This window comes from Copadichromis virginalis, linkage group LG9 (genome assembly GCF_057382275.1).
Source record: "Copadichromis virginalis isolate Kocher_CV1m ecotype Utaka linkage group LG9, C_Virginalis_male_GT1.1, whole genome shotgun sequence".
NCBI lineage: Eukaryota > Metazoa > Chordata > Actinopteri > Cichliformes > Cichlidae > Copadichromis > Copadichromis virginalis.
Window position 1 is genome coordinate 24,451,919 of NC_140626.1, and position 17,236 is coordinate 24,469,154.

General features: G+C 41.9%; 2 protein-coding genes and 1 non-coding gene across 3 annotated transcripts; all 3 read left to right on the plus strand.

Moving 5' to 3' along the window:
• Positions 1-642: 642 nt before the first annotated feature.
• LOC146701913 (glycine--tRNA ligase-like) lies at positions 643-8,425 on the plus strand. The gene is made up of 17 exons (XM_085468328.1): positions 643-985; positions 1,427-1,528; positions 2,265-2,367; positions 2,475-2,616; positions 2,946-3,034; positions 3,908-3,984; positions 4,087-4,232; positions 4,318-4,467; positions 4,565-4,727; positions 4,822-4,986; positions 5,069-5,181; positions 5,285-5,425; positions 5,513-5,598; positions 5,676-5,785; positions 6,073-6,166; positions 6,253-6,443; positions 7,495-8,425. The coding sequence occupies exons 1-17, from the start codon at positions 734-736 to the stop codon at positions 7,618-7,620; spliced, it is 2,250 nt and encodes a 749-aa protein (XP_085324454.1). The 5' UTR covers positions 643-733; the 3' UTR covers positions 7,621-8,425.
• LOC146701914 (small nucleolar RNA SNORA84) lies at positions 2,732-2,868 on the plus strand. The gene has a single exon (XR_014922411.1). It is a non-coding gene; the product is annotated as a small nucleolar RNA SNORA84 (small nucleolar RNA).
• Positions 8,426-9,673: 1,248 nt separating the features above from the next.
• On the plus strand, positions 9,674-17,154 carry LOC146701915 (glycine--tRNA ligase-like). Its single transcript, XM_085468333.1, has 17 exons — positions 9,674-9,882; positions 11,271-11,372; positions 11,518-11,620; positions 11,752-11,893; positions 11,964-12,052; positions 12,638-12,714; positions 12,797-12,942; positions 13,026-13,175; positions 13,250-13,412; positions 13,548-13,712; positions 13,822-13,929; positions 14,722-14,867; positions 14,953-15,038; positions 15,166-15,275; positions 15,360-15,453; positions 16,534-16,724; positions 16,818-17,154. Exons 1-17 carry the CDS (start codon positions 9,838-9,840, stop codon positions 16,929-16,931), a joined length of 2,031 nt encoding a protein of 676 aa, XP_085324459.1. The 5' UTR covers positions 9,674-9,837; the 3' UTR covers positions 16,932-17,154.
• The last annotated feature ends 82 nt before the right edge of the window (positions 17,155-17,236 follow it).

A 17,236-nucleotide genomic window follows, 5' to 3' on the forward strand; every position in this document is an offset into this window, starting at 1 on the left:
TGTAATGATTTAATCCTGGCCCATACCCTACAATAAACAGACTGAAATCGGCTAATAGCAGTTTTAGTTATTCTTTTCTCTCGGAAAATGTCATTATTTTTGTCAATAACTGAAATAAATGCTTGTAGATCTGTATGAGCTGATAATAGATTTGTTGATGAATGCCGGCCCATAGACAAATAAATTCACATTTACTGAATACAGTGGATATTTTTTCTCCTTTTTTTGCTTCCTCGTAGGGGGCTTGTCTGATTGCTGGGGTCTGTAATGTTGTATGGTCTTTAGCTTGGAATAGAAAGTGTCTCGCGGGAACTGTTGTTGTGATTTGGCGCCAAATAAATAAAACTGGAGTGAATTGAATTGAATTTTGTGCACACATATTAATTAGCTAGATCAAAAGGGCAACGGATATAACTGGGTGATGGAACAGTAATCCAGAATATATACTTTAGAATTAAGTTGTTATCTTAGCTGACAAAAAATATCGATCTAAACTAATTTTTATTTCAGTTTATTTTATTCATTTTTAAAATTTTATTTATAATGGGTTTTTTTTATTTTTTTTATTTATTTATTTATTTTTTACCCCTCAGCATGTGTGACGAATCTGCCGAGAGTGTACAATGGGCACACAGCGTACGTGTGGCGTAGAGAAAGTGCTTCCCGGCGGCGGAAGCAGTGTTTACTTGCTCTCAGAGATTTCATCATTCTCTTTCTCGCATTACTCCGGTCCATGCTTCTTCGCGGCACAGCATCAGCACTGCTGAGGACCACCACTGAGATTTTCCGCTCCTGCCCGGTGTCCACGGTCCGGTTTGTTCGGCAGTCGCTTCGCTACCCGCGTAAAAACCGGCCGTTTTCAACGTCGGTGTGCTTGTGTAAGAAGAAGAAAACAAGCCTGTGGCTGCAGCTGGCGGAAGGACAAACCATGGACGGCAACATTGAAGAGATTCTCGCCCCTTTGAGGCTTGCAGTGAAAGAACAGGTAATTGGGACTTATCGCCTTATCTTTATCGTTATAGATAAAGAGTGTTTGTTCTCAGTGTGATTAAATATATTTTAGTACCGCCCACTCTGTCACATTAGCCTTCTCGCTCGTAAGGCTAGCCGGCTAACACGACCCGGCTGCTCGCTGTCAATGAATCAGTTGCTTTCTAGCTAGCTGCTAACGTTAACTGTCAGTTATGTCTGCGCTCTCTGCCACGTTTCATTGAGCTGCTGCTGTTGCAGCTGCTTTTGCATACACTTGTGGAAAGGGCGTGGTTATGATTGGAAGCCAAATTTGTACTGCTAATAAAACAAAAAACAAAACAAAAAACCTACACAACACTGATCCTTCAGCATATTTTTTGTAAGCATGCCCATACTCGTGTAGTATGGTTTTGTTGGTTTATCTGTGTCTGAAGCCAGCTCACTCTCTGTTTAGGGGGACCTGGTTCGCCAAATGAAACAGGATGGAGCTCCAGATGTGGATATTACTAAAGCTGTAGCAGAACTAAAGGCGAGGAAGAGGACTCTGGAGGCCAAGGTAAGCAAATCAAGTCCACTTGAGCTCATGGTACTCTGGAGTAGTTAAACTTTAGATATATGATATGCTCTTCAAGTGCTTATACATCCCCAGACAGCCAGACCACTCTGAAAATACGATGCTTTTCATTAAAGCTGAGAAGTGTATCATCAGTCCACCTGGCTGGGATGCTGTGAAAACTATATCAAAATGACAAAGAATGATCAAATCTGGGTTTTTGAGATCACTCTGAGTATTTTTAAGCTTTTTTTCACAATCTCCTGTATAAGACGATCAGATACTGAGCTATAAAAGATCTTAACATGCCTCACAAAATGATACCTGAGTCAGACCTGACGGGTAAACGAAAGCAAGTAAGAGGGTCCTGGAAGCAAAGCTATTATTATGGTTTTGTATTTTCTAATTATTTTTTTATTTTATTTTGACTTTTTGTTTTTAATTCAGTTTAGTGTCAGTTTGTTTCCAGAGTAGATTTGTGATTCAGTGTCGTTATTGTTTGGAAGTGTTTAATGTATTTTAGTGTAATATGTGGATGGCGTATGTCAGTGCCAAAATTGAGGAAAATCATCACAGATTTGACAATAATAACACACAACCCTCTGAAAGCATTTTCATCTAGTTTTAGTTAACTCTAATATCCATGCCAGGAAGGCTCTGTGTTTTAAGGCCAAGAACAGACTTTAATGCTCAGATGTTGTTGTGATTTTAATCTTGGCACTTTGTATAAAAATTGCAGGAGTTGGCACTGCAACCCAAAGATGACATCGTCGACAGAACCAAGATGGAGGATACCCTCAAGAGGCGATTCTTTTACGACCAGGCCTTCGCTATCTATGGAGGTAAGACCTGGATAGCCAGCAGTGGAAATTAAGCTTTCGGTTAGTGCTTAAGCCAGCGTATGATGGCGTCTTTAAGCGTTCTGTTACCATGCAGTAATGCTCCTCAGGTGTGAGCGGCCTGTATGACTTCGGCCCTGTGGGCTGCGCCCTGAAGAACAACATCCTGCAGGCGTGGAGGCAGCACTTCATCCAGGAGGAGCAGATACTGGAGATCGACTGCACCATGCTGACCCCCGAGTCCGTCCTCAAGTAGGTGCACTGAACCTGTTGTAGTCGTGGTCTCAACATTTGTATTAGGCTTTAATAGGCTGTTTATTTATATTTAATAAAGGGTCATTCAGAAACTGCTAAAAAAAAAAAAGGCGCCTAGTGGTTCCTAGAGTCAGCTCCAAAGTGCTGAACTGTGGGTTTTTGTTAACGGGCGCACATTGATTTCTGCGATTTTATGCATGGAAGCTGCCACTAATAGCAGCTTTCCATAGCCCGGTTGCAGATACACTGTTGAATGTACGAGTTTCTTTGGGATGCATTTTAAATCCTTGGCATTAATACACTTATTATGTTATTTCTTCCACCAGGACTTCAGGACATGTGGACAAATTTGCAGACTACATGGTGAAAGATGTCAAGAATGGCGAATGCTTCAGGGCTGACCACCTCCTCAAAGGTGAGCATGGTTTGCTTCTAGTTTTCCAGCACCGTGTAAACTAAAGGTGGATCTGTATTATTAATGGGACTCTGCAGACAGGAGGGGCAACTGCTGCTCGTCACCTATTCTGAGTATTGCTGTTGTGCCTGAGGGGGGGATGGAAGTGGCTGGACCAGCAGAAATCACGCAGGGCTTACAAAGTAATACAGCCGCTAGAATCCGAGACACTGGAACTGTACCAAGAGCTTGTGATGGACTGAGGACGTGTCCCAAAAGGCTTTTTATTTTCCCAGATAACACAAACGTGTGTAATATTTATTAACAGAGGTACTTCAAATTGCATGAGGAACAAAAACAAAACAAGCATGTTTTCGTGAAGCTTTTTAGTTTGCAGCACATTTTCACATATGGTCAGTTTTTTGTATTTCACGTACTGTTTGTTATCGTTATTGCAGCTTACAAAAACCTCGCAACTGTCATGAGTACATATCCCAGAGTTGTGACATTGTACAATGTAAATAAACATGAATGAATTTGCTGCCATTTTAACAGATTATACATTAGGAGATGACATAAATAGTGTGTGCAACCAATGTGGAGGACATATAAGGCCTCCTCTGGGTCTGTGGGGTGTGATTGGTTCAGGGGTTGTTGGGTGCCTTAGCCCCGCGGTCTCCTACCAGGTGGAATTAGACTTCACTTGTTGTGCTTCTTTTAATGCACAGTGTTAGCTGAGCACACACGCATTCACTCATACTTTTTATAATGACTATATTTACGTTGAGCACTGTTGTAGGACTCGCTGTAGGTGCTGGGGGCAGGCTGGGATGTTGGTGGGAAGTCACAAAAAACAACAAAAACACCACTGTCTGGTTTTTCTGTGTGTTACAGCCCACCTTCAGAAGCTGATGTCTGATAAGAAGTGCACAGCAGAGAAGAAGGCTGAGATGGAGAGCGTCATCACCCAGGTCTGTGTTAATTGAGACAAAATGAGTCATGTTGAAAAACCTTTGTTTCTGACGTGGCTGTAAATCACTGATTTTGCATTTTTTGGGCTTACCGGTTTCCAGTTGGACAACTACACCCAAGAAGAGCTGTCTGACCTTTTCGTAAAATACAGCGTCAAGTCCCCTACCACAGGAAACGAGCTCACACCTCCCATCTCCTTCAACCTGATGTTTCAGACGTCCATTGGACCAGGGGGGAATATGGCAGGGTAAAATGACTCCTCAGCACTGTGCAGAAACGTTTCCTCACATTTGTGTCATTAATTTTGATTTTTAATCAATCTGCATTTGCAGCTATCTGAGGCCTGAAACAGCTCAGGGAATATTCCTCAACTTCAAGCGTCTTTTGGAATTCAACCAGGGAAAACTGCCATTCGCTGCTGCTCAGATAGGAAACTCCTTCAGGAACGAAATCTCTCCTCGCTCTGGACTCATTCGTGTCAGGTGAGGAGGGGGTGTGTCCTCTGGTTCAAATAATATTTTGTTTTTAAGCTGAGAGAGAAAACGGGAATGTGACTGTGTGATATATATTTTTGTGCAGAGAGTTCACCATGGCTGAGATTGAGCACTTTGTGGACCCGAATGAAAAGGATCATCCCAAATTCCCCAACGTAGCTGACCTGGACATCATGTTATACTCCTCCAAGGCTCAGACCAGCGGCCAGTCTGCACAGATCATGAAGCTGGGAGACGCTGTAGAGCAGGTGGCCATAACACTGGAACACCAATGATGATGTCAAATCCAAAATAGTCAGTTTAAGATGAAAAGCAACAAAAAATGTATCTTGTCTCACTTAGGGAGTGATCAACAACTCCGTCCTGGGATATTTCATCGGGAGGATCTACCTCTACCTTACTAAAGTTGGTATTGCCAAAGACAAGCTGCGTTTCCGACAGCACATGGACAACGAGATGGCTCACTACGCCTGTGACTGCTGGGATGCCGAAGCCAAAACCTCCTACGTACGTCCCACTGCAGCGTTTCCTCACAGCTTTATCAGCTTCTTTGTATGCTGATGCTCAAAGTAATGTTTGTCCCCTGCAGGGCTGGATCGAGATCGTAGGCTGCGCTGACCGGTCCTGTTACGATCTGCAGTGCCACGCACGGGCCACCAAGGTCCCTCTGGTTGCTGAAAAGCCTCTAAAAGAACCCATATCCTTAAATCAAAGTAGAAACACAACTTCAGAGAAAGTCCCAAAACACGAAAGAGCCTTTTGATGTTGGTGATCGGTGTTTCTCCTTAACTTCTCCACACAAAACTGTAAATGTCGTCCAGTTTGAGCCCAATAAAGGAGCCATTGGGAAGGCCTATAAAAAGGATGCAAAGATAGTCATGGAGTACCTCTCTGTGTGTGACGAGTGCTTCATTACAGACCAGGAAAAGCTGCTCAGTGAGAGTGGGTGAGTGCTGTGGCTAATCATCATACTGATGGTTGTTTCAAGTACATTTTCAGGAAAGAGTTAGTTTTTCAAATTTGTGCTCCTCAGAGAGTTCACCATCGAGACAGAAGGCAAAGCGTTCAAACTCACAAAGGACATGGTCAGCGTGAAGCGATTCCAGAAGACTCTGCACGGTGAGTTTCACTCAAGAGAAACGTGAGGGGAAATGATACCGGAGCAAGCGGTTTTATAATGTCTCTGTCATCCACAGTCGAGGAAGTTGTTCCCAACGTGATCGAGCCCTCGTTTGGCATCGGTAGGATCATGTACACCATCTTTGAGCACACATTCCAGGTCAGAGAAGGCGACGAACAAAGAACGGTAAGTCTGACAACATCGATGTTTCTGCCCTTACAAAATGACACCATGTTCAGTGCTGCTGCACTCATCCTCTTCATCTATTTCTTTATGATTAGATTTTGATCTGGAACATTGAATCCTTGTGATTGATTTATGTGTATTTTACTAACAAGTTAAAGAGTAGCACTTAATTTCATTTGCCTGATTTTGTTATATTGTTGTAGCTCCTTACAGAGTTGAGTATTTTTGCATGCTTTGTTTTATTTTTGCTGGTTTTCTTTAATGATGCGTCTTCATTTTCACTGCAGTACTTTAGCTTCCCTGCTACTGTCGCTCCTTACAAGTGCTCCGTCCTGCCTCTGAGTCAAAACCAAGAGTTCATGCCTTTTGTGAGGGAATTATGTAAGTGATTCCAAAATCAAACATCCTATTTCAGTCAAAGAAGAAAAATGGCACTTTCTCCAACTGCTTTTTTCTTTTCTCCTTAGCGGAGGCGCTGACCAGAAACGGCGTATCTCACAAGGTGGACGACTCTTCAGGATCCATCGGGAGGCGCTACGCCAGGACGGATGAGATCGGAGTGGCGTTTGGAATCACCATTGACTTTGACAGTGTGAACAAAACGCCTCACACAGCCACTCTGAGAGACCGTGACTCTATGAGGCAAATCAGGGCCGAGGTACTGCTTCACTTCACTCCATTTTTACATGTGTTAGGGCTGCGTAGGTAAACTCTAGGGCGGTGCTTTTGTCACAGCACAGAAAAACATAAAAAACTGAGCAACCATGGTAGTGATTTTCATAACCTTTCAGCTCATTCATTCATTTTGTGTGGTTTGGTATGAAAAATGGTCTCCAACACATAGGCTGTACAGTAGAATTGGTGTTTAATGTATTCCATTTATATAGCGCCTTGCTGTTCATCCATGGGATAGTTGCAGGAAGTTGATTGTAAGTGATGACATCCAACAATGATGGCGACCGATAAAGAGAAAGCTCTCTGTGTGAGTCTGTGACAGCTGTGCAGCAGGATTTTTCATTAACAGTATGGCGTTAAACCTCCCACCTAAACCTTTCTGTTCAGCCACGTATTTTAAAATTTACCGTAAGCTTTTATGTCTGTTACTTTAAAAAAAAAAATCAGATCAAATGATTCTATAAGTGACGACCAAAGAGAAATACATTTAAGGCCCAATGAGTTTCATCCTTTGCTTGTGCTTCACCTCTCCACAATTCATGAAATTCAGCTTGGTGCTGTTTGATTGTCATGTTGAAACAAAAGAAGGGATAAACAAGCAAACAAAAACACTGAAAATGTGCCTCGACAGAAGAATAACAGAGTGGAAAGATGCGGGGACATGCATGGCTGCAACGAGGCTGAGCTTCTTAGTGTGGCAGCAGATGATGTATTTCAGTCTGTTTCACATTTCATGGAACAGAGATTCCTCTTTTACTCATCAGTACAGCTGCATGCATAAACTGTGCAACAACAACAAAATCAATTGTGTTTTTAGGCTTTAAGTCCATTTTCTCTGGTTTACACTTGTGTTGGGCTCAGAGTGATGCCAAGACACGAGCCATACATATCTTTGGACTTGATTGATAATTCTTTCGACAGTAAAATTACCTGCAACATGACTTAACCCTACTCCAAGTGCATTTCACCTCGAGTTCCACACACACCATATAACACCATTAAGTAAAAACGCTCCTCTTTTTCTCTCCTCACAGGTCGGCGAGCTGCCCGTGATCGTTCGGGATTTGGCCAGCGGCACATTGACCTGGGCGGAAGTGGAGAGCAAGTACCCCATCTTCGAAGGACAGGAGACCAGCAAGAAGGACACGAGCGAAGAGTAGAGTTCTCCTGTCTGCCAGCCACTTCATAATAAATCCACAGACTCGTTGCTTATGCACCGCCGCGACGATTGCCGCGACTGGATTGTGACGAGCTGTAGTGGCGCACAGAGCCCTCTTTGTGATCCACACCACTGCAATCACTAAATTGTCATGTATTTATCATATCTTAACAGTTGTGGTAAAGCTTGCACAGGACTGTTGTTTCATTGACGAGCAGCATTTCATCCATGCACGACCATGCCAATACGATGTTAAAAGGGAGAAATGTAATCAGGGTGTTTTCAGTGGAAGGAAGCGTCCACCATTCCAGTTTCAGGCAGATCTGATTGAGATATTTAACAGTTTCAATAAAAAGAGTCGGCACTTACAGGACACGGACAAACAGCTGTGATATTTTCTTCTTGTTTTTGAGCCACTGCTGCTCAGCGATTGCTTTTAATCTCAAAAATGTCTTCTTAAGCTTACGGTAATTCAGGAGTTTTTAAGATGACCTCCAAAACTAAAATCTTAATGCTCGGAAATTAAAACCATGTTTTGAATGTTTGCTTTTTTCCCCTCCAGTGGAAAAAATGTGGACTAAAAATGTCCAACGCATCAGTTTTATTATTTTGAACATAAACGGTGTATCAGAGCCAACATGAATGAAACAAGTAAATCCAGTATGATTTAAAAACAGAATAGTCAGCGAAATTGTTTTTAGCACGTGACAAGTTGATGTGTTTAACGCAGCGTACCGATTCATGTTTCATGTGTATGACAGATATTCTGCTTCCTACCATGATTATATTGTTTTTGTTAAAAGTGGGATTCTTTTATTTTTTTGCCTCATAGCTCAACATCATATCTGAGAATTCAAAGCAAAGCAGCAGCCGGCACAGTGGCGTTGTGATTAGCAGGCCTAACAGTAAGTAGGTCCTGGGTTCAAATTCACTGGTTCCCTGGGATCTTTCTGTATGAGTACTCCGGTTTACTTCCAAGGATGCACTTAGAGTTGATTTTTAACCTATTCTAAATTGTTTGGGCGTACCCTGCCTTCTGCCCTGTGACAACTGGGATATGCTCCAGTGTTCCCTCCACCCCCATGATGCTTGGAGAATTGGAAGAAGATGGGTGGAAAATAAAGGACTGATAGTATTATTTTTCACCATTAGCTGGCACCACTGATTCACTGTTACTTCCACTACTAGCTCATTTTTATTTAATTTTTTTCTATTAAGGGCCTGTTAAATTCTCAAAGGTGGGTAAAGGTAAACAGGTTTTTGCGATCCTACATGCACAATAAGGCACCACTGTTAAGGTGAAGTTACAAAGGCTTTAAAGTGTGGGCTCTTCCTTTATTACTGCATTTATTTACTACATTTATTACTTAGAAAAAGCAAGGCCTAATGCACAAACATCCTAAATGGATATTTGTTTAGCTGGTTAGTCAGATTACTTTGCCTCTTTATTCCAAAAACTAATAATTCTGCCACATGTACAGATCAAGAGTTTGGAGCCTTTTTCACCTCAGTTAACCATGAGACTGTGCCTTCTACCAAAGCTTCTTTCAGCTGCTTCCTCGTTCACAAAGGGGGTCATCACAGTGCACTGACTGTCAGACTTGATCTGACATGTTCACACCAGATGTTACTTTGCTACTAAATAATTGTTAAGGATAAAGCGTCTCAGAGACACAGAGAGTGAGCAGGATGAGATTTCTGACTTCCAGGCATCACTGATGTTCCGTTATACTTGTTTAGGACAAATTTTCCAAAACACTTTCTTGCAGAGTTAAGCACACTGGCTTCAAGTTCACTGTGTACAATAATCAAATAGTTTCACGTTGTGCATTTATGCCCCATGCTATTTATTTATTAAATGTGTCATGTCAAATGAAAACATCTTTTAGTGTTGTAGTCAGAGCTCATACTTGGATGGAGGAACAAAAGAGCCACATCATGTTATTTCTATCCTGGGGCCATTGTTCTGCACAGTGTATGTATTACTAGGCTGTTAATGCTAATGACTAAACAATACTGTTGACAGAAAGTCAGGACCAGTGTGGTTTCGTTTTCAACCTGGAATGGAGAATTAATTTGAGCTTCCTGGATGATGCAACACAACAACCTCGTTGCCAGAGTCGGATTATAAAAGAGAAGAAAACATTTCCCTCTCTGTGTCTCAGACTGAAGGAAGCTTGAAGCAGACTTTAACAAGAGCAACCTGTTGAGTGTCAGCATGGAAGAATTACTGGCTCCTTTTAGGCAGGCTGTGCGGAAACAGGTAGGTTTTTCATCTGAAGATCATGCTCGTTTTCCAGATTTCTTTTCTCAAACAAACAACAGCAGCTCTTCAACAAGCGTTATTCTTGTTACTTTTTAATCATAGTTGGTTTCGCTAAATAGATCATGATCATTTCAAGTATCTGCCATTTCTGTTTTCACATGTATCAGAGCATTGCTTAGCCCAGGGGTCTGCAACCTTTAACACCCAAAGAGCCATTTGGACCTGGTTTCCACGCAAAAGAAAACACTGGGAGCCGCAAATACTGTTTGACATCTAAAATGAAGATAACACTGTATATATTGTTTTTTACCTTTGTGCTTTGTGTGAACAACTAAGGTGTGTTTATGAAATCCTTTAAGTGCTAATGAGAAAATTACATTTTATTTATGTAATTAACACATTTTGAACTCTTAAAGAAATATAACAAAAGGAAAGACACCCAGCTGAACTAAAATGATCCATGTAGCAAACAAAAACCGTTGTGAGCCGCCGCCCTTATATCGCCTTTGGGCTTTTGGAGCGTTGACCTGGCTTTTAAAAAATAATTGGAAAAAAAGCACTATGCTGCTAAAAAATGAAAAATAGATATTTGCAATATTCTGCCTAAATATGTATTTTACCTGGTCAATGTGTGTGGCGGGGCGTGGTCTGCATCACCGCTGCAGGGGAGACGGACGCACCTGAGCGGCACCCGCAGTCACGCCTCGCGGTCTGTGCTCTCTATGCTGTTGTGTTGGTGTGTGTTGGTGTGTGAGCTGAAAAGCTACAGCCGGCTGTATGCGTACAGCAACCGTGTGTGAAAAGTGGTCAATAAAGAGATGCTGAAAAGCGTGTTCATACAAACATCGTCGGGTGTTGGCCGTGATGTGTTTACAATGGGACTTCTGCTCCTGAACTTCTGCAAATCAGGGCTGTACGAAGTCACTTTCATCTTTATGCAGGACTGTAAGCTGTCATCTGTGAGGCGTGAGCGGTGTTTCTTTTTAACATAGTTCACGGTGGAGAATAGTTGCTTACATAATGTGGATCCGAAGATCCATAATTGGCCTACCTGGGGTTGAAAGTCTCGATAAATGCACCGCGTTTCCGCGGGTGTGACGCTTATTTTGAGCGATGAAAAAAATAATGGAATATAATTTTATTTTTATATTTCAATATCACAATAATCTTCCAATTTAGAACTACAAGTTAAAAAAAAGATCTAACATAAATAAAATATACTTCAGCTAAATACTTCTAATTTATTTTCCCAAACCTCGCGGAGCCGCACTATAAGGACTAAAGAGCCGCAGGTTGCCGACCCCTGGCTCAGCCTTTGTTACTGAAACTGAAAAACCACTTAATTCGAGTGTGGAGAGGAGGTAAAGTGTAGTTCTGTTCTGCAGGGTGACTTGGTCCGTGAGTTAAGGGAGAAAGGTGCTCCGGAGCAGGAGGTGAGCAAAGCTGCTGCAGAGCTGAAATCACGGAAAAAGACTCTTGAAGCAAAGGTGAGAGTCTCACAGCTCCTGATTGGCCTTTGCACTGATTCTGCTTTCAGTTTGACATGTTTTTCCTCGCGTGCCTCTCTGCTAACTTTTATGACCCCCACTCTGATTAAGAAATAGTGCCTCACACCATCATTTCCCATTACAGGAACTGGCTCTGCAGCCCAAAGAGGACACAGTGGATCGAGTGAAGATGGAAGATACATTGAAGAGGAGGTTCTTCTATGATCAGGCATTTGCCATATATGGAGGTAAGGTAGCAGAAAGGAAGGATAACAGAAGCTGATACAGGAAAAGCTGAAAAACCAAGAAAACACTTGTGGAAATGCTTCATTTTTAAATCAATATTTATTTTATTAAAAAAAAACTACTTGTCCCTCAGGTGTGAGCGGCCTGTACGACTTCGGGCCTGTGGGCTGTGCTCTGAAGAACAACATCCTGCAGGTGTGGAGGCAGCACTTCATCCAGGAGGAGCAGATCCTGGAGATCGACTGCACCATGCTGACCCCCGAGCCCGTCCTCAAGTAGGTAAGCACAAATTCAAGTTTGGCTTCTAATAGATTTGTCTTATAACCAGCTCCCCATTTGTTTCAGGACTTCTGGGCATGTGGATAAATTTGCTGACTACATGGTGAAAGATGCCAAGACAGGCGAATGCTACCGGGCAGATCATCTTCTCAAAGGTGGCTTTAAACTTTCTGACAAGGTGTCAGATTTCATGACATGGACAGAAAATGACAGAAAACTAAATAGCATAATCATAATCTTGCTGATGTTAGACATATTTTGGTGATATTTATTTCCCTGCAGAGCGAGTTCTGAACAGGTTTTTACCTGCCTTGCTGTTTAGTATCTCCTCTGAGGAATTGATTTCGAGCTGCACAGATAACTGATAAGTTTTTTCTTCCACCTGACATCGGTCAAGCAGCTCAACAGACCTTTTAAAAAAGAAAGAAAATGAGAATAATTATTTAACATTTAAACAGAGTGTGTAATAAATACCTATTTTAACCATGTACTCTTAGTTAAAGGGATATTTCGAGCGATTTTGCACATGAAGATAGTTTTGTGTTGTCTATGGGTTTATTTGTATGACATTTAACCTTTTTATATTGTACATTTTATATAAAGGACTTATTGACTGGCTGGTTTTCTTAGATCTCATTATTGGCTAAAACCAAACAGACAAACACATCAATGAAACAATAATCTAAAAATGTGCGTGTTAATCCTTGCATCTATCTTCTTTTTCGTTTTATTCCTCACAGCTCACTTAAAGAAACTGATGTGTGAGGAGAAGTGCTCAGCGGGGCAGGTGAATGAATTGGAGGATGTCATCACACAGGTGTGTGCCTCGCAAACACACATGCACCGGTGTGTTGGTGAAGAAATAATCCTGTGATGCATTTGTGGTCCCTCTGTTTCAGATGGATAACTACGCTCAGCAGGAGCTGGCCGATCTATTTGTGAAATACAACGTCAAGTCTCCTGCCACAGGAAATGACCTCACACCTCCTGTCTCCTTCAACCTCATGTTTCAGACGTCCATCGGGCCTGGAGGGAACATGCCTGGGTACTCATATCTGCACTTGCAACATTCCTTTCAAGGTTTATTATTTTGCTGTGTTGAAATTGTGCACGTTGGTATTTCTGCAGCTACCTGCGACCTGAAACAGCTCAGGGAATGTTCCTCAACTTCAAACGTCTGTTGGAGTTCAACCAGGGAAAGCTTCCCTTTGCTGCTGCTCAGATCGGAAACTCCTTCAGGAATGAAATATCTCCTCGCTCTGGACTCATTCGTGTTAGGTAATGCTTAGAATGAATTATTGCTGCCTTCCAAAAGGGATGTTGGGTGAAATATCAGCATTTCCTGCTTGCAGGGAGTTCACCATGGCTGAGATCGAGCACTTTGTGGACCCAAATGAGAAGGTCCACCCTAAATTCTCCAATGTGGCCGACCTGGAGATCATGCTGTTCTCCTCCCAGGCTCAGACAAGCGGACAGTCAGCACAAATGATGAGGCTGGGAGATGCTGTGGAGCAGGTAGGTGTCGTTTTACTGACATACCTTAGAGCACCAAAACTATAGCATAGATGAAAGATGAATGGTTAGAAGCAAGTTTGGTATTTAATTCAGTATTTGACGCACATCTTTACATTCACTGTCTCTCTGCTGCAGGGAGTCATCAACAACTCTGTGCTGGGCTACTTCATTGGAAGAATCTACCTGTATCTGATCAAAGTGGGACTATCCAAAGACAAAGTGCGCTTCCGTCAGCACATGGAAAACGAGATGGCTCATTACGCATGTGACTGCTGGGATGCTGAGTCCAAAACCTCCTATGTAAATATTTTTTCTTTCCACTAACAGACTTATAAAACCATTTAAAGCATTATAAAGACAGCGTCCAGTTTTATATTTTAGTTGCACCTTTGTGTTTTTTCTTCTTCAGGGTTGGATTGAAATTGTGGGCTGTGCGGATCGCTCCTGTTACGACCTTTCGTGTCACTCCAGAGCTACCAAAGTCCCTCTGGTGGCAGAAAAGATGCTAAAAGAGCCCATATCCTTCTGTGGTCCCAGTCCAACAACCTGACTATAATTACACTAAATGTGTCAGGTCAGACCTATAGCCTATTAATAAAATATTTTAAATATCCAACTTTATTTATTTACAATATAGGTTTTTGCCTTTGAACAATTTTCCTTCGTTTCAATTCAATTTTATTTAAAGAGCACCAATTCACACCAACAGCTTTATATTAAAAGGTAAAGACCCTACAGTTGGTAACCGTGGGAAGGAAAAACTCCCCTTTTATCAGCAGGAAACCTCCAGTAGAACCAGCTCAAGCAGGGGGAGTCATTACTGCGACTGCGTGGGGGTGAGGAGGAGTGTTAGATTTCATGCTAAAATCACTCAGGCTGTGGATACAGGTTTGAAAAATGAAGCCTCTGTCTTCAACCTGCATTCTTTGTATTGGCCAGCAGGGGGCTCATGGTTACAAAAAGAGGCAATATAGTTTGAGAAAAGAACCCTACTACACTTTTATGATCTCAGTAAACACTTTTTTTTATGAGTTTATGATCTGAGTAGCCAGTTTTAAGCCCTGTTTGATATAGATGTAGTGTTTATATTGTAAATTAAAGTCCTATTTAGAGTAAAATAGACCTAAACCATGTATAGGATGTGGAGTGTTTCTCAGCCGGGTCTTCTTTCAAACACACAAGATGGCGATGGCCAAAATGCTTAAGCCAAGGCTTCACCAACCAGTGGCTGATGTCTCAGTGGCTTTATCCATCCTTTCTTCATTGTTATGTTTTTTTTCCCAAGTTTTATGCCTTAATTAGTTCATACAAAACAGTAAATGTCATCCAGTTTGAGCCCAACAAAAGTGCCATTGGAATGGCCTACAAAAAGGATGCCAAGCTGGCTCTGGAGTACCTGGCTGTCTGTGATGATTGCTACATCAGCGATCAGGAAAAGCTTCTCAGTGAAACAGGGTAATTAATGACGTTCGTGCTCTTAACAACCATAAAGTTCATTTATGAAGCATTTTGTGACTTGATGTTGTGTTTCTGTCTGTAGGGAGTTCAGCTTTGAGACAGACGGCAAAACCTTCAAACTCACTAAAGACATGGTCAGTGTGAAGAGGTTCCAGAAAACCCTGCATGGTAAGAGGTGACATCAATCCTGTTTTTTAATGCCAGAGTAGGCAAGTTATTGTGGAAGGGTGGCAAAAACAACAACAACAAAAAAAAAACAACAACTCTCAAATGTCTCTGTTTTTCCCTGTCACAGTGGAGGAGATTATTCCCAATGTAATTGAACCCTCTTTTGGGATCGGCAGAATCATGTACTCGATCTACGAGCACTCATTCCACATCCGGGAGGGGGATGAACAGAGGACGGTAAGAATACTCCACAACAAGAAAACAGATCTGAGTAACAGTTACGTGTTTGTTTTGATTTAAGGTGCTTTATTCTGTGGTCAGTATTTCAGCTTTCCTACCATTGTGGCTCCATACAAATGCTCCATCCTGCCTTTGAGCCAGAACCAGAACTTTGTGCCATTCATCCACCAGTTAGGTGAGTATAGTCTTTCCATTTCAGTAGAGTGTTGGCTGTTACAGTTAAATACTCAAATGCTCTTTTCAATAGTATTTGGTGAATACTATTGAATACTAGAGCCAGGATATAGTTAGCTTAGCTTGGTTTAGCTTTAGTCTGACATTGTCTGCAGCCTGGCCAAATTAAATAGAGGATTTTCTTATTTCCCTTAGTTGATCACTGGGAACAGAGATACACCCCATGATTCATGATGGGGTGTATCTCTGTTCCCAGTGCTTTCTCCAGTAACTAGTTTAACTAATTGTTTTCTGTTTGGTTCTCATGCATTGTTTATGCACAGATCTCTGAATGTCCTGCCACACCAGTTCAATCAGGTTGAGGTGTGGACTTTGACTGGTCCATTGCAACACCTTTATTCTTTACCTTTTGAGCCATTCTGTTATAGATTTGCTGCTGGTTTGGGATCATCGTCCAGTTTCAGCAGAGCTTTAGTTGTCAGACAGATGTCCTCATATTTGATTTTCAGTGACTGCAAGGTGTCCGAGTTCGTTAGCTAAAAACAAGCCAAAATCATCACCCCTCTACCACCGTGCATGACAGTTGCTATGAGGTGCACACGCTGACATGCTGTGTTTTGTTTTCACCAAACATAGCATATGTTTGTCCTGGCAAACCTTCCAAACTAGTCATACTTGTTTAGTCTGTATTGTTATGAAGTTTAACATTTAACATGCTAAGGCTTGCAGAGTCTCAGCTATAGCTCCAGCGGCATTTGCAATTCCTGTGCATGTTGCACGGTCTGACCTTGGGCTGAATTTGCTGGGAATTGTGTTATTACACACCTGAGTGCTCCAGACCAACAAACTGCCAAAGCATCTGCTTTTACATTCTCTTTTTCAGATTACTGAGTGACTTTGCCAGGGTTATAAGTCATGGTAGGGCTTGGAATACTGAGTATACATGTAGTATTACTTAGCAAGTTTTAGAGGTTGGCAATAGTCTCTTCCTATTTATAGTCTTAATGTTACACCCAGCTAATAGCTATATATTCATACTTAAGCAAATGTAATGGTTTTGTCATCATCTTCCTCCTTGTAGCTGAGGCTATGACCAGAAACGGTGTGTCTTACAAAGTAGACGACTCTTCAGGGTCCATCGGGAGGCGCTACGCGCGGTCAGATGAGATCGGAGTGGCTTTTGGAATCACCATCGACTTTGACACAGTGAACAAGACGCCTCACACGGCCACTCTGAGAGACCGTGACTCGATGAGGCAAATCAGGGCCGAGGTAAACCAGTTAACTGTTTTGATTTTTGAAAGTGCCATATCTGTTTTTTTTTCATTGGTTTTTTGGATACTAATTTACTAAAATATATCACAGATCACAGAGTTGCCAGACATTATACAACATCTGGCTAGTGACACCTTGAAGTGGGCTGAAGTGGAGAGCAAGTACCCCATCTTTGAAGGACAGGAGTCCAGCAAGAAGGAGTAACCATCCATCCACCCATTCATTTCACGAAGTGGGACACACTCTGTACAGGTCCCCAAAACCTATCTCCAATTGGAGATAACATTTGGAGAACAGTGTTGCTCAAGCAAATCACCAACTGACATGTTGAACTGTTCCTATGAAGGAGGAGAACGGTTTAATAATCTATAATTTTCTACATTGTCACGTTTGATTGTCAAATAAACAACAAAATATTTGTCCTACAGTTCGTTTCATTTGCCGCTTAAATGACAAACTGTATTGTATTTTGAGATATTGTCACTAGTTGGCACTGCGTGTTGTTTTAT

Coding starts and splice junctions, on each gene's coding strand:
- LOC146701913 (XM_085468328.1), top strand. CDS start 734: ATGCTTCTTCGCGGCACAGCATCAGCACTGCTGAGGACCACCACTGAG. Junction 2,617..2,945: donor ACCCCCGAGTCCGTCCTCAA/GTAGGTGCACTG, acceptor TTCTTCCACCAG/GACTTCAGGACATGTGGACA. Junction 3,035..3,907: donor GGCTGACCACCTCCTCAAAG/GTGAGCATGGTT, acceptor TGTGTGTTACAG/CCCACCTTCAGAAGCTGATG.
- LOC146701915 (XM_085468333.1), top strand. CDS start 9,838: ATGGAAGAATTACTGGCTCCTTTTAGGCAGGCTGTGCGGAAACAG. Junction 12,053..12,637: donor GGCAGATCATCTTCTCAAAG/GTGGCTTTAAAC, acceptor TATTCCTCACAG/CTCACTTAAAGAAACTGATG. Junction 13,930..14,721: donor AAAAGATGCTAAAAGAGCCC/ATATCCTTCTGT, acceptor ATTAGTTCATAC/AAAACAGTAAATGTCATCCA.